The sequence below is a fragment of the Trichechus manatus genome, unplaced genomic scaffold (assembly GCF_000243295.1).
Source record: "Trichechus manatus latirostris isolate Lorelei unplaced genomic scaffold, TriManLat1.0 scaffold00247, whole genome shotgun sequence".
NCBI lineage: Eukaryota > Metazoa > Chordata > Mammalia > Sirenia > Trichechidae > Trichechus > Trichechus manatus.
In genome coordinates, this window is record NW_004444183.1 from 1,881,006 (window position 1) to 1,897,263 (window position 16,258).

The 16,258-nt window shown below is 36.4% G+C and overlaps 1 protein-coding gene across 1 annotated transcript in view; it reads left to right on the plus strand.

Moving 5' to 3' along the window:
* Positions 1 to 16,258, plus strand: part of SUN3 (Sad1 and UNC84 domain containing 3) — a 45,839-nt gene that overhangs the window by 14,531 nt on the left and 15,050 nt on the right. The window contains exons 4-7 of the mRNA XM_004389460.2: positions 51 to 91; positions 2,392 to 2,554; positions 3,767 to 3,851; positions 13,733 to 13,848. Coding sequence (XP_004389517.1) covers positions 51 to 91; positions 2,392 to 2,554; positions 3,767 to 3,851; positions 13,733 to 13,848 — 405 coding nt within the window. The remainder of the gene's footprint in view (positions 1 to 50; positions 92 to 2,391; positions 2,555 to 3,766; positions 3,852 to 13,732; positions 13,849 to 16,258) is intronic.

Consider the following 16,258-nt stretch of genomic DNA (forward strand, 5'->3'; position numbering starts at 1 on the left):
TTCAGAATGATTTATTTATTTATTTTATTTTACTTATTTATTTTTTTCAGGCCAGACTTCGTATACCAAAAGAGCAACTGGAACTTCTAAAGTGAGTGAGATTTCCTGATATGCGGGGGGTTTCTGGTGTGGTTTTGAATACTGAAATGTCTTTATAGTTTTATAGAATTAAAGATGATTTCTCTATGATATTATACTTTTCATGCCATCCAAGAGCATGTTTTTCTTGCTTTTTCTCTTGTCCCCATAAAAAGGCAAATCTTTTTTAAACTAATGTATATGCATAAGTGAGGGAGGGGAGTTTTTCTTATTTCCTTCTGATAAATTCAAATAACAATAAACATGATATTTTAATATTAAATATAGTGTGTACAGATTGACCTGCCACTGATCCTTTATTTCTTTAATGCCCATCCTTCTTCCCTCCCTCTTTCCCTTACTCCTTTTTTTCCCAGCTGCATAGATGCATAGAGGGATGCCAGACATGATGTCACCAACTGTTAACAAAGGTTATTTCTGGGAGTGAAATTTTTTTTTTTTTTAGTCAATTTATTTATTTATTTATTTTTATTGTACTTCAGGTGAAGGCTTACAGAACAAATAGTTTCTCATGAAACAATAGTACACATGTTGTTTTATGACATTGGTTAACAACCCCACAACATATCAACCCTCTAACTTCTCTACCTTTTTTTTTAGTGAAAATACACATAGCCAAAGATACACCATTTCAAAAATTTCTACATGCACAGTTCAGTGACATTGACTACGCTCTTCCAATTGTGCTGTTATTCTCACTTAAGATGAAGGCTTACAGAACAAAATAGTTTCTCATTTAACAGTTACTACAAATGTCGCCCTATGACAATGGTTAACAATCTCACAACACATCAACAATATCCTTACTCAACCTTGGGTTCCCTATCACCAGCTTCCTTGTCCCCTTCTGCCTGCTGGCCCTTGTCACTGGACTCCTGTACCTTGTTAGTCTCATTTGGTTTTACGGGGCTGTCCTCTGGGAGTGAAATTTTGGGTGACTTTTCTTTCTTATACTTTTCTGAATATCTTTTTTCTTTTTTCCTTATAGTAAGCATGCATGTTTAAAACAAAGCAATAGCATTTTTATTACTTTAGGACATTACTTAGCCTTTAATATAACATTTCTCTTTCTGTGGATCGTCCCTTAAAATATCTATACTGGTATGTGCTTTCAATATTATTTATAACCAAGAAAATTGCAAACAACCTAGATGATAAAAATTGGCCATTGGTTAAATGCATTAGAGTATATCCATGTAGTGGAGTATTATGAGGCCATTAAATTAATTTTTAAATATATTTAATGATTTGTCAAGTGTAGTGGGTCACAAAATTATTAGTACAATCTGTAGTTTGTTATTAGATTTTTGCATAGGATAAACACTAAAATTTAGCAGTGTTTATTTCTTCTGTACTTTTGCTTTTTCCAAATATTGAACATGTATTCTTTCAAAATTTTGGAAAAAATACTATATATGTACTACTTGTTTTTTTAAGCATAAACAAATACCTGTTAGCCTGACATTTTCTATTCTACCAGTAACTTTCAGACTTTAAAAGTAGCAGAAACTTTCCTTCAAAAGTAAAATCCTACACAAGCATTTTTTCAAACAGGTAAAATGTAGTTACCCACTGGCTAGCTTCCCCTGAGGCACACCCACAAAACTAGGGCACAGTTTGAAAACCATGGCTCTGCATCATAGTTGAAATGCAAGGTGTTTCCCAGTTTTAAGGAGCTTAACGATTTAGTTTTGCCTGTGCGCGCGCGCGCGCGCACACACACACACACACACACACACACACACACACACACACACACACAGTCACCAAGCCTCAGGTCAGCAAGGCCCGAGCTGCCCTGAAGGAAGTGCAAGGTTGATTCAGACCCGCACTCCCAGGGCAGAGTGCAGTGCCAAGCACAGGAACGCCCTCAAAAAAGCTTTCTGTGAATGTCATATGCCCATTTGTCATAATTTAGTGAGACAGTCATGAGTTGGAAAAACGGGCATCCTTGATCTCCACTCACTCCAGAATTTATTTCTTCAACAATATAAAACACCTCTTTGCTGAGAAGTCCCTGGGTGGTGCAAATGGTTAACGTGCTCAGCTGCTAACCAAACGTTTGGAAGTTCAAGTTCACTTAGAGGCGCTTCTACTTCTAAAACATCAGCCATTGAAAACACTGTGGAGCTCAGTTCTCCTGTGACACACATGGGGTCACCATGAGTTGGGGGCAACTTGATGGCAACTGGTTTTTCTCTTTGCTGATGTACTGAAGCCACATACCAGCTGATTATACAGGAATGAAGTTTACTCCTTTTCTCCTTTCTCATTGGGTTTCTCCATTTACAGGAGGGAAAGCCAAACTCTGGAAAACAATTTCCGTGAAATCCTATTTTTAATAGAACAAATAGATGTTCTAAAGGCATTACTTAGGGAAATGAAGGATGGCGTCTACAACCATAGCTGGAATGGGGACCCTGTTGAGGAAGAGGACAAGGGCGTTCTCGATGAGGTAAGAAGGTGTTGGGAGATTTGGGTGGGCGATTTTTAGTATTTCCCTCTAGTGTCACTTCACAATTACTTTTTTGAGTGGATTAATTGTTCTAGTGCTAACTGAGATTTGGCTTGTGTCCTCTTCTTGAAAATTTTTCTCTAACATCACCTTCCTTTCACTACAGCTGGCCCCTGGAAGCCTACTTTTTCATATACGCTGTATCACAAAGGAGACTTTCTATTGCAGTATGGCTTACTTCCCACCAAAATAAATGAATGATTCTGTTTTATCTTTCGGGGAAAAAATGTCATTCTGAAATGGCATTCTCTGAATGCCTATACATAAATACTTAAATAGGAAAAGATTTTTATTCATTGAAGTATACCTATTTAGTCCAGTCAGCACCAGATTTAGGCAAAATTATGATAAAAACAATGAGCTTCTTTTTGCTTCTCTTCTATCTTTACTATCACTGTCTTCTTTCCCTTCCTTAAAGTCTACTTTTCAAAATGCACAGAAATTTGACAGGCCCCACTTTGGCAGGTCACTGTGACAAAGTGCTATGTCTTATTAGAACTCATACTGTAAGTCCTTCAAAATATTCACTTTTTTTTTTAATCAGAACGTCCTTAAGAACCCAACATTAATCCAAATAGATGAATAATTTCTAATAACAGCAGTATAAGAGCCATGTAAGCACAGAAAGGGAGAGATTTGGGGGCTGAGAAGTGAAAGCATAGAGTAATAAACTTGTTGTTTCATAATTTGGTTATATAAGCAATTGTTTACTTTTATGTAAGCTGCCTTGATTCCTAAATAATTATAAAACATTCAAGACTTTGTTACTAAGCATGGGACACTAATGAAAGAGGGGGCGCAGGAGATCAGATAGAACAGTCTCATTTTACCACTTCAGTGTGTAAGCAGTGTGGTGTTGTGGTTAGGTCTCTGGAAGGGGCCTTAGGTCCAGTCTTGCTGTATGACCCTTGGGGGAGTCACTGAACACATTTTAGCTTTAAATACTTCATTTGTCTGAGAGAGACCTCTCCTACAGAGCTGTGAAGTTTATATTATGTGTCTGTGTGAGGAACTTTGCACAGTGCCTGGCGCAGAGTGGGCACTTGATAAGTGTTTGCTGTTATTATTTTTCAGACTAGGGAATTTAGGTCTAAAACGATAAGATAAATAGTCAAAACTCAGTTATGAGAGATTGTTTTTAAATTTTTACAGGAAATGTCAAACTTGGTAAGTTATGTACTTAAAAAGTTTAGAGAGGACCAAGTCCAGATGGCTGATTATGCCCTGAAGTCGGCTGGTGAGTATGGAAAAAGTGGAAAGAACAGTATAAAAAAAATCAATGCTTCAAAATTATCTCTACTCTCTATATGTCTTTATTAGGAAAACACTTCTCTATCTGGTAACTTGAAAGGAGAAATACTTAGTAAATCTAGATAGTGAAAAATAGAATAGAAATGTAGTTGATTGCTTTCCGATTTCAAATCATAGAGGGAGAAATTACTATGCAACTTCATTAGTATAAATTTAAAAGGATGACAAAGCTGAGATAGCACGGTGAAGTTGGAGAGAACAGAACATATTTTAAGCATAGTAAACATTATAGCATTTTTTATTATTATATACTAAATTGACTTATAACAACGAATCTACATGCATTGTTAGAGATTAAATGACAGTGCTTAAAGGCTATAAATAAAGCCATGTTCTCAATATCCTTCAGTTAAAATGAATTCTTAAAGGCTTATACTGTGTATTATTAACCTTAATCTCTACAATATCCTGCCTGTTATAGTCTATTAATAATATATGTGCAATGAGCAATGTGGAAGGAAAGAAGGAAGAGAGAGAAAGGGAAGGAGAAAGAAAATAGCATACAAAATAACACTAATTTTAATCAATTGATAACGTCAGATTCATACCAGAGAAATAAATTTGTATCTTTCCTAAACTAGAGCATTTGGGTCAGAATGCTTTACTTAAATGTGTGTGTGTGTTTAGAGAGAGAGACACCAAAATAACAGAGCTTGCCTGAACCTGAATTCCCTGAAGCATGTGCACTGAGATAAGATGGGTGGTGGAGGGGAAGGTAATCCAGAGTTTTTTTTTTGAATGTTGACATTCTGATGCACCCTTTTTTATGCCTTCTTCTTTTCTACTGAAATTATTTACAACCTCTGTTTGCAAATGTCATGAAGACTAAAGTAGACTGATGGGCACCCCATGTAGAACAAGAAAAAGCAAAAAATGTTATGTTTTCTGAATACATCTCAGCATGAAAACACAATCCTAGCTTCTAGGTTGACCAAGATGTAGAAAGCCCAATCCAATTTATCTCTTCTGCTGATTACAACTAAACAATTGGACAAAATATAAACTGCAATTACCTGAGCATTTTGGAAAGTATACAAAAGTAGGCAGATTGTGGAGGAGAGTCAAAAATTGGGGAATTTATTGAATTGACTTAATAACAAAAGGACAATGACAGAAAAAAGAATCAGTGAAATTGAAGATAGATCAACAGAAATCGTCCAATCTGAACAATAGAGGGAAAAAGATTGGAAAAAAAATGAACAGAGCCTCAGGAACTTGTGGAACAATATCAAAAGGCCCAACATCTTATCCTTGCAGTCTCAGAAGGCGATAAGAAATCAATGCAGAAAAATATTTTTAAGAAATAATGGCTAAAAATCACCCCAAATTTGGTGAGAAACACAAGTTTATAGATTCAAGAAACTCAGAAAATCCAAAACAAGATAAACTCAAAGAAAAATACATCCATACACATCATATTTAAATTGCTTAAAATAAAAAAATGAAGAAAAAAACTTGAAAGCAGCTAGAGAGAAAACACACACACACACATTGCATATAGAACAATTATACAAATGACTTCAGATTTCCTACCAGAATCTTTAACGAATTCTTATCAGAAATATACATTTTTAAAATGCTGAAAGAAAAGAAATATCAATGCAGAATTCCAGATCCAGCAAAAATATCCTTCAGGAATGAAGGTGAAATAAAGATAGTTTAGATGAAGGAAAACTAAGAATTCTTTGATAACATATCTGCTAAAAGGAGTTGTTCAATCTTAAGGGAGTTGATAGCAGAAAGAAACTTAAAATTTCAGGAATGAATAAAGAGCAACATATACATATTTGAGTAAATATAACAAGATTTTCAAGTTCTTTAAAATATATATGATTGTTGAAAGGAATAATGATAACACTGCCTGCTATGACATTAATTCATGTAGATTTAATACTTACGGCAACTATAAAGGAAAAGTCAGTAGGTGAGGTTAAGTGGACCTCCATAGGTGTAAGGACCTTAATTTTTACATAAAATGGTAAAATATTAGCTATCAGTGAACCATGAAACTTTAGGTATGTAGATTGCAGTCAGTAGGTGTTGTTATTCTCAAGTGCTGTTGAGACAGTTCCAACTCATAGCGAACCTATGTACTGCAGAATGAAACACTGCCGCGTCCTGCGCAACCCTCACAGTTGTTACTATGTTTGAGCCCATTGTTGCAGCCCCTGTGTCAATCCATGTCATTAAGGGTCTTCCTCTTTTTCGATAACCCTCTACCTTACCAAGCATAATGTCCTTCTTCAGGGACTGGTTCCTCCTGATAACATGGCCAAAGTATATGTTCAAGGAGTGCTCTGACTGTACTTCTTCCGAGACAGACTTGTTGGTTCTTCTGGCAGTCCATGATATATTCAGTATTTTTCATCAACACCAAAATTAAAAGGTATCAATTTTTTCTTTGGTGTTCCTTATTCATTGTCTGCCTTTCACATGCGTACGAGGCAATTGAAAATATCATGGTCAGGTGCACCTTTCTCCTCAAAGTGACATACTTGCTTTTCAACACTTTAAAGAGGTCTTTTGCAGCAGATTTGCCCAATGCACTACATTCTTTGATTTCTTGACTGCTGCTTCCAAGGCGTTGGTTGTGGATCCAAGTAAGGTGAAATCCTTGACTACTTCAGTATTTTCTCCATTTATCATGATGTTGCTTATTGGTCCAGTTGTGAGGATTTTTGTTCTCTTTATGTTAAGGTGAAATCCATAGTGAAAGCTGAAGTCTTAGATCTTTAGTAAGTGCTTCAAGTCCTCTTCACTTTAAGTAAGCAAGGTTGTGTCATTTGCATATTGCAGATTGTTAATGAGTCTTCCTCTAATCCTGATGCCGAGTTCTTCTTCATATAGTCCAACTTCTCAGGTTATTTGCTCAGCATACAGATTGAATAAGTATGGTGAAAGAATACAGCCATGACACACACATTTTCTGATTTTAAATCACACAGTATCCTCTTGTTCTGTTCAAATGACTGTCTCTTGGTTTGTGGGGATATATGCCATTTAAACATGGCTGCACTATTGACAACTGCAGCCCCCACAGGCCTCTATGCTGCACAGCATGTTGAGACTTGTCCCCAACATGTTGAGACTTGCCATGACTTGTTTTCCCAAACCTATTGTCCCTTTACTGATTGGCTTGTTTACCTGAATTCCTTCTCCCTTGCCCGCACCCAAAGCCCATTGTTCTGTTATTTGCTTCACTGCTTGTTGTCTTGACTATAAATAAACTTCTGGGACTGAAGCTGGGGTCGACTCCTCAGAGTGACCCTCCTGGCCCCACGTCTCTGTAAGAGTTGTGTTTGGTTACTGTCTCTGCCGTCCCAACAACCGTCGCCGCTGTGACATTGGTCTATGTACAGGTTCCTCATGAGCACCTTTAAGTGTTCTGGAATTCACATTCTTCACAGTGTTATCCATAATTCATATGATCCAGAGTCGAATGCCTTTGCATAGTCAATAAAACCCAGGTAAACATCTTTCTGGTATTCTCTGCTTTCAGCCAAGATCCATCTGACATCAGCTATGATACACCTTGTTCCACATCGTCTTCTGAATCCAGCTTGAATTTCTGGCAGTTACCTTTCAGTTTACTGCTACAACCATTTTTGAATTATCTTCAGCAAAATTTTACTTGCATGTGATATTAATGATATTGCTCAATAATTTCCACATTCCATTGGATTGCCCTTCTTTGGAATGGGCACAAATATGGATCTCTTCCAGTTAGTTGGCCAGGTACTGTCTTCCAAATTTCTTGGCATAGACAAGTGAGCTCCTCTAGCACTACACCCATTTGTTTGAAACGTCTCAATTAGTATTCCGTCAATTCTTAGAGTCTTGTTTTTAACCAGTGCCTTCAGTGCAGCTTGGACTTTTTCCTTTAATACTGTCAGTTTTTCCTCATATTCTGCCTCCTGAAATGCTTGAACATTGATCAATTCCTTTTGTTACAGTGACTCTGTGTATTTCTTCCGTTTTCTTTTGATGCTTCCTACCTTGTTCAGTATTTTGCCATGGAATCCTTCAAAACTGCAACTCGAGGCTTAAATTTTTTCTTCAGTTCTTTCAGCTTGAGAAATGCTGAGTTTATTATTCCCTTTTGGTTTTCTAACTCCAGTTTTTTGCATATTTCATTAAAATACTTTACTTTCCCTTCTCAAGCTGCCCTTTGAAATCTTCTGTTCAGCTCTATTACTTCCTCATTTCTTCCATTAGCTTTAGCTAGTCTACCTTCAAGAGCAAGTTTCAGAGTCTCTTCCAACATCCATTTTGGTCTTTTCTTTCTTTACTTTCTTTTTAATGACCTTGTGCTTTCTTCATGCATGATGTCCTTGATGTCATCCCACGACTCCTCTGGTCTTCCGTCATTAGTGTTCAATGCATCAAATCTAGTCTTGAGATGGTCTCCAAATTCAGGCGGGATATACTCAAGGTCATATTTTGTTTCTCATAGACTTGTTTGAATTTTCTTCAGCTTCAACTTAAACTTGCATAGAAGCGATTGATGGTCTGTTCCGCAGTTGTCCCTGGCCTTGTTCTGACTGATGATATTGAGCTTTTCCATCGTCTCTTTCCACAGAAGTAGTCGATTTGATTCCTGTGTTTTCCATCTGGTGTGATCTGCTTGTATAATTGCTGTTTATGTTGTTGAAAAAAGGTATTTGCGTTGGATAAGTTGTTGGTCTTGCAAAATTCTGTCATGTGATCTCCAGCGTTGTTTCTATCACCAAGGCCATATTTTTCAATTACAGATCCTTCTTCTTTGTTTCCAACTTCTGCATTCCAATCCCCAGTAATTATCAGTGCATCTTGATTGCATGTTTGATCAATTTCAGACTGCAGAAGTTGGTAAAAATCCTTAATTCTTTCATCTTTAGCGTTAGTTGTTGATATGCAAATTTGAATAATAGTGGGATTAGTTGGTCTTCCTTGTAGGCATGATACTATCCTCTCACTGACAGCACTGTACTTCAGGATAGATCTTGAAATGCTCTTTTTGACGATGAATGTGATGCCATTCCTCTTCAGTTTGTCATTCCCGGCATAGTAGACCATATTATTGTCTAATTCAAAATGGCCAATACCAGTCCATTTTAGCTCACTAAAACCTGGGATATTGATCTTCATGCATTTCATTTCATCTTTGACAACTTCCAATTTTCCTAGATTCATACTTCATACATTCCATGCTCTGATTATTAATGGATGTTTGCAGCTGTTTGTTCTCATTTTGAGTTGTGCCCCATCAGCAAATGAAGGTCCCAAAAGCTTGACTCCGTCCACATCATTCAGGTCGACTCTACTTTGAGGACTGCCTTCCAACCTGAGGGGCTCATCTTCTGGCAGTATATCAGTGCTCTGCTGCTATTCATAAGGTTTTCTTTTGCCAGTTTTTTCAGAAGTAGACTGCCAGGTCCTTCTTCCTAGTCTGTCAGTATCTGGAAGCTCCACTGAAACTTGTCCACCATGGGTGACCCTGCTTGTATTTGAAATACCAGTGACATAGCTTCTAACATCACAGCAACATGCAGACCACCACGGTATGACAAAGTGAAGACATGTGGTGGGTAGTCGCTAGAGCAAGCACTAAAAAAAAGAAGAGAGTCAAAAGCCAATACTTAAAGAGAAATAAAGAATATTGAAATAATGTAAAAGAAGACAGGAACAGAGTAACAGATAAAGAAAAATAGAAGGGATAAAGAGAAAATAAATAATAAAATGGTAGATTTAATTCAGCCCAGTCAGTAATCGAATTAAGGGTAAATGGTCTAGACACACCAATTAAGAGGTCAGATTGGATAAAAAGAAAATATATGCTGTCTACAAGACACCACTTTAATTATAATTACTTAAATAGGTTAAAAGTAAAAGAAAGGAAAACTGGAGTGGTTATGTAAGCATCAGACAGAGTACACTTCAAACATGGGATATTAACTATCAAGGCTACAGAAGGACATTACATAATGATAAAAAAGAGCAACTCACCAAGAAAACAAAAGAATCCTAAAGTTATTGCACTTACAAAAGCTTCAAAGTAGATAAGGCAAACACTGAAAGAACTAAAAGGAAAAATACACAATCCACAATTTTTGTTGGAGACTTTAGCACTCCTCTGTTATTAATAGAAAATGAAGAAAAAAAATTAGCCAGAGTATAAATAATCTAAACAATGCTGTCAAACCGCTTGACCTAATTGACATTTACAGAACACCCCACCAACAACATCAGAATACACCTTCTTTGCTAGTGCACATGGAACTTCCACAAAGACAAATTGCATTCTGGGCTATAAAACAAACCTTTATAAATTTAAAATAATCAAGTCAAACTATTTCTCTGATCATAATTGGAATAACTAATTATTCTGGTGGCTGGCTAACCGGTGGCTGGCTTGTTGCTGTGATGCTGGAAGCTATGCCACCAGTATTTCAAATATTAGCAGAGTCACCCATAGTGGACAGGTTTCACTGAAGCTTCCAGACTAAGACAGACTAGGAAGAAGGACTTGACAATCTACTTCGAAAAAAAACTGGCCAGTAAAAACCTTAAGAATAGCAGCATAACATTGTCTAATATAGTGCAAGTAGATAAGCTCTTTAGGTTTGAAGGCACTCAAAATATCATAAGCCCGTTGCTGTTGAGTCGATTCCAACTCATAGCAACCCTACAGGACAGCATAGAATTGCCCTATAGGGTTTCCAAGGATTCAAACTGCTGATCATTTTGCTTAGCAGCCAAGTTCTTAACCACTGCACCACCAGGTCCCCCCTCAAAGTAGAGTCAACCTTAATAATACGGATGGAATAAAGCTTTTGGGACCTTCATTTGCTCATGTGGCATGACTCAAAATGAGAACAAACAGCTGCACACATCCATTAATAATCATAATTTGAAATGTATGAAGTATAAATCTAGGAAAATTGGAATTCTTCAAAAATGAAATGGAACGCATGAAGATTGATATCGTAGGCATTAGTGTGCTGAAATGGACTGGTATTGGCCATTTTGAATTAGACAATAATATGGTCTACTATGCCAGGAATGACAGATTGAAGAGGAACAGTTTCACGTTCATCATAAAGAAGAATATTTCAAGATCTATCCTGAAGTACAACTCTGTCAGTGATAGGATAATATCCATAGGCCTACAAGGAAGATCAGTCAATCCCATTATTACTCAAATTTACACACCAACCACTAATACCAAAGATGAAGAAATTGAAGATTTTTACCAACTTCTGCAGTCTGAAATTGATCAAATATGCAATCAAGATGCATTGATAATTACTGGGGATTGGAATGTGGAAGTTGGAAACAAAGAAGAATCTGTAGTTGAAAAATATGGCCTTGGTGATAGAAGAGATTGCATGACAGAATTTTGCAAGACCAACAACCTATTCATTAGAAATACCTTTTTTTAACAACACAAACAAGCCTCCAGTTGCAATATTGAAGGATTCTATAGGCAAAATATTGAACGAAGGAGGAAGCATCAAAAGAAGATGGAAAGAATACACAGACTCACTGTACCAAAAAGAATTGGTCAACGTTCAACCATTTCAGGAGGTAGCATATGACCATGAGCCAGTGCTATTGAAGGAAAAAGTTCAGGCTACACTGAAAGCATTGGTGGAAAACAATGCTCGAGTGATTGACAGAATACTAACTGAGATGTTTCAACAAATAGATGCAACACAGGAAGCACTCACTCGTCTATGCAAAGACATTTGGAAGACAGCTACTTGGCCAATTGACTGGAAAAGATCCATATTTGTGCCCATTCCAGAGAAAGGTGATCCCACAGAATGAGGAAATTATTGAACAATATTATTAATATCACACACAAGTAAAATTTTGCTGAAGATAATTCAAAAACAGTTGCTGCAGTACATCAACAGGGAACTGCCAGAAATTCAAGCCAGATTCAGAAGAGGACGTGGAACACAGGGTAACATTGCTGATGTCAGGTGTATCTTGGCTGAAAGCAGAGAATACCAGAAAGCTGTTTACCTGTGTTTTATTGACTATGCAAAGGCATTTGGCTCTGTGGATCATAAAAATTATGGATAACATTGTGGAGAACGGGAATTCCAGAATACTTAAATGTGCTCGTGAGGAACCTGTACATAGACCAAGAGGCAGTTGTTTGAACAGAACAGAGGGATACTGCTTGATTTAAAATCAGGACAGGTGTGTGTCAGGTTGGATCCTTTCACCATACTTATTCAATCTGTATGCTGAGTAAATAATCCAGAAACCTGGAGTATGTGAAGAAGAACGAGGCATCGGAATTGAAGGAAGACTCTTTAACAACCTGCAATATGTAGATGACACAACCTTGCTTGCTTAAAGTGAAGAGGACTTGAAGCACTTATTGATGAAGATCTAAGACTATAACCTTCACTACAGATCATACCTCAACATAAATAAAAATCCTCACAAATGGAGTGATAAGCAACATCATGATAAATGGAGAAAATATTGTTAAAGATTTCATTTTACTTGGATCCACAATCAGTGCCCATGGAAACAAACCAAAACCCAAACCTACTGCTGTTGAGTCAATTCCTACTCATAGTGACCCTATAGGACAGAGTAGAACTGTCCTATAGGGTTTCCAAGACACTAAATCTTTAAGGAAGCAGACTACCGCATCTTTCTCCCACTGAGCAGCTGTTTGGTTTGAGCCACTGACCTTTTGGTTAGCAGCTGATCACTTTAACCATTGCACCACCAGAGCTCCTCTCCCATGGAAGCAGCAGTCAAGAAATGAAACGACATATTGCAGTGGGCAAATCTGCTGCAAAAAGACCTTTTATTAAAGTGTTAAGAAGCAAAGACGCCAGTCTGTGGATTAAAGTGTGCCTTACCCATGGTGTTTTCAATGATCTCATATGCATGCGAAAGCTGGACAATGAATAAGAAAGACAGAAGAAGAATCGATGCATTTGAATCATGGTGTTGGTGAAGAATATCGAATATACCATGCACTGCCAGAAGAACAAACAAATCATCTTGGAAGAATTATAGCCAGTATGCTCCTTAGATTACATACTTTGTACACATTATCAGGAGGGACCAGTCCCTGGAGAAGGACATCATGCTAGGTAAAGTAGAGAGTCTTTGAATAAAGAGGGATACCCTCAACGAGATGGATTGACACAGTGGCTGCAACAATGGACTCAAATATAGCAAAGATCGTGAGGATGGCGCAGGACTGGGTAGTTTGTTTCATTCTGTTGTACATAGGAATTGACTCAACGGCAAGTAAATACCAACAACATCTGGTGACACAAATTGTTTGTTCTTGGCTACTACCAAAAAGGTTGGCGGTTCACATCCACCCAGAAGCTCCAGGAAAGAAAGAACTGGTGATCTACTTCTGTAAGATTACAACCGTTGAATACACTAAGGAGAGCAGTTTTACTGGTGGGGTAGCCATGATTCGGAATTTATTTGAAGGCAATGAATTTGGTTTGGTTATGTACATTTTTAGGTAAAAAAAAATAATCCAGATAATATTGATGTCTATAAATCAATTGTTCCAGAATCTGATTTTTTTTATCATAATACTAGTTTCAGAAATTTCGTGAATTAGGCAGAGCAGACATTACCTCCTCAAGGTGATAAAATTTCTATGGTAATGAAAACAGAAAATCATACTTTTCCAACCAGTTCCTTAACAGCATTCTTACCTAATTGGTAACTTACCCAATAGTAGTTTTCCAAGAACATTATTAAAATCCAAATGATGTATTTTGAATTGAGTGTACTTTTTTTATTTCAAAAATTATTTTCTAATTTTAGGAGCCTCCATCATTGAAGCTGGGACTTCAGAAAGTTACAAAAATGACAGGGCAAAACTGTACTGGCATGGGATAGGGTTCTTAAACTATGAAATGCCTCCAGATATTATTCTTCAGGTAAAAGCTAAATAAGAATAACCTGTTTGTATTTTAAGATTTTATTCTTATTATTTATCATGAAATTATTGATGTTTAAAATGGAGGCAATTTAAGATTCTCCAAAGTTGTTTCAGGATCTGAAATCATCTCATTATGTTTTTATAGTCATTAAACTACATGAATTATTTCTCATTTTACAGTTATTTATTTATTATAAACGGGAGACTAGATTATTTGTTTTTCAAATACAACAGATAAATTCCATATTATTTTCTTTAAACTGATTTTTGAACTCCCTTTTCCATTGAAACTATCAGTCATTTAACAAACATTTACTGAGAGTGCAAGCCCCCTAAGTGCCAATACTGTGCTAAGTGCTTTTAGTGCAAGAAACTGTTTATTAAGTCTGATCATAATGGAAACTTTCCAAATAAGATTACCACCCAACCTCCAAGTTCAATTCTAAAGGCAGTGAACACTAACAGATAGTAGAACACTTCTGTACTATGATGCCAAACCTGAGGTTAGTTTCAAATTTAGAAGTACCTTCAAGGGCAAACCCGTGGGTCTCATTCCAGTCTATAATCTAGATATAGAAAATGTTAGATATAATTTAAAAAAAATATTTTGTAATACAATATGTGTAACACAAAGCTTTCCACTCTAACCATTTTTAAGTGTATAATTCAGTGACATTAATTACCTTCACAATATTCTGAAACCACCACCACCATCCACCTTCAAAACTTTTTTATCACCTGAAAAAGAAAATCAGTGCCCTTTAAACAATAACTTCTCATTCCACCCTCCCCCTAGCTCCTGGTAACCACAGATATGCTTTTGTCTCTATGCATTTGCTTATTCTTGCTACTTCACATAAGTAGATTATACTGTATTTGTCCCCCCTCATCTGACTTATTTCATCCAGCACAATTCTTTCAAGGCTCATCCATGTCACAGCACGTATTAAACTTCAGTTCTTCCTATGGCTGAACAACATTCCCTCATAAGTATAGCAATTACTGTACTTATGTCCTGGGAAGGATTTTACAGTCTGCCATTTTGCTATTTGTTTTGTATGTGTCTTATACTTTTTTTGTATCTTCTTTCCTCCCATAGTGCCTTCTTTGTGTTTAGTTAATTGTTTGTACTGGACAATTACGATTATCATTTTGTTTTGTGAAAATTTTTTAAGATACTTTCATCATGATTACCATGGGGATTACTTAATATCCTGAATGTAATAATAAAGTTTGAATTGATACCAAGTTAAAACCTTCAGTAGCATATAAAAATTCTTTTCCTGTACAGCTATGACCCTCCTTTTATGTTGTTGTCACAAATTACATCTTTATACATTGTGTGCCCAATAACATAAATTTATAATATCGTGATGCTTTAGTTTTTTAGTTTATGAGGTTCTTTTTTTGGGAGGGGAGGTTTATGAGTTATAAACTAAAAATACAGTAAATCTGGTATTTATATTTATCCATGAAATTACCTTTACTGGAGATCATTATGTCTTTATACAGCTTCAAGTTACTATCTAGTATACTTTTGTTTCAACCTCAAGGACTCCCTTTAGCAGTTCTTGCAGTAGCATTTCTTGTAGGGCAGGTCTTGTGGTAACGATCTCCCTTAGCTTTTGTTTATCTGGGAATGTCTTATTTTTACCTTCATTTTTGAAGGACAGTTTTGCCAGATACAGAATTTTTGGTTTACGGTTTTTTTTTTTTTATTTCAGTACTTTTAAATACATCATCCCACTGAGGAAAAATCAGGGCTTAATCTTACTGAAGGTCCCTTGTATGTGATGATTTACTTCTCTCTGGCTGCTTTTAAAATTCTCTCATTATCTTTGGTTTTCAATAGTTTAAGTATAATGTGTGTTCGTGTGGCTGTCTTTGGGTTTATCCTACTTGGAGTTTGTTGAGATTCTTGGATATGTGGTTTCATGTCTTTTTTCAAATTTAGGAAGTTTTTAGGCATTATTTCTTCAAATATTCTTTCTACCCCTTTCTCTCTCTTCTCCTTCTAGGGCTTCCATAATGCATATGTTGGTCCACTTGGTGGTATCCAAAGGTCCCTTAGGCTCATTTTTCTCTCTGTTTCTTAGACTGGATTATTTCAATTGTTCTATGCTCAAGTTCCCTGATTCATTCTTTTGCTCACTCAGATCTACTGAGAACCTTTAGTAAATTTTTCATTTTAGTTATTGTACATTTCAGCTCCAGAATTTCTACTTGGTTTCTTTTTATATTTCCTATCTGTTAATATTCTCATTTTGCTTGTAGATTGCTTTCCTGATATCTCTTTAGTTTTTTGTCTGTGTTTTCCTTTAACACTTTGACAGTATTTAAGACAGTTGTTTTAAAACTTTTTTATCTAGTAGATCCAATGTCTTAGCTTTTTCGGGAATGGTTTCTGT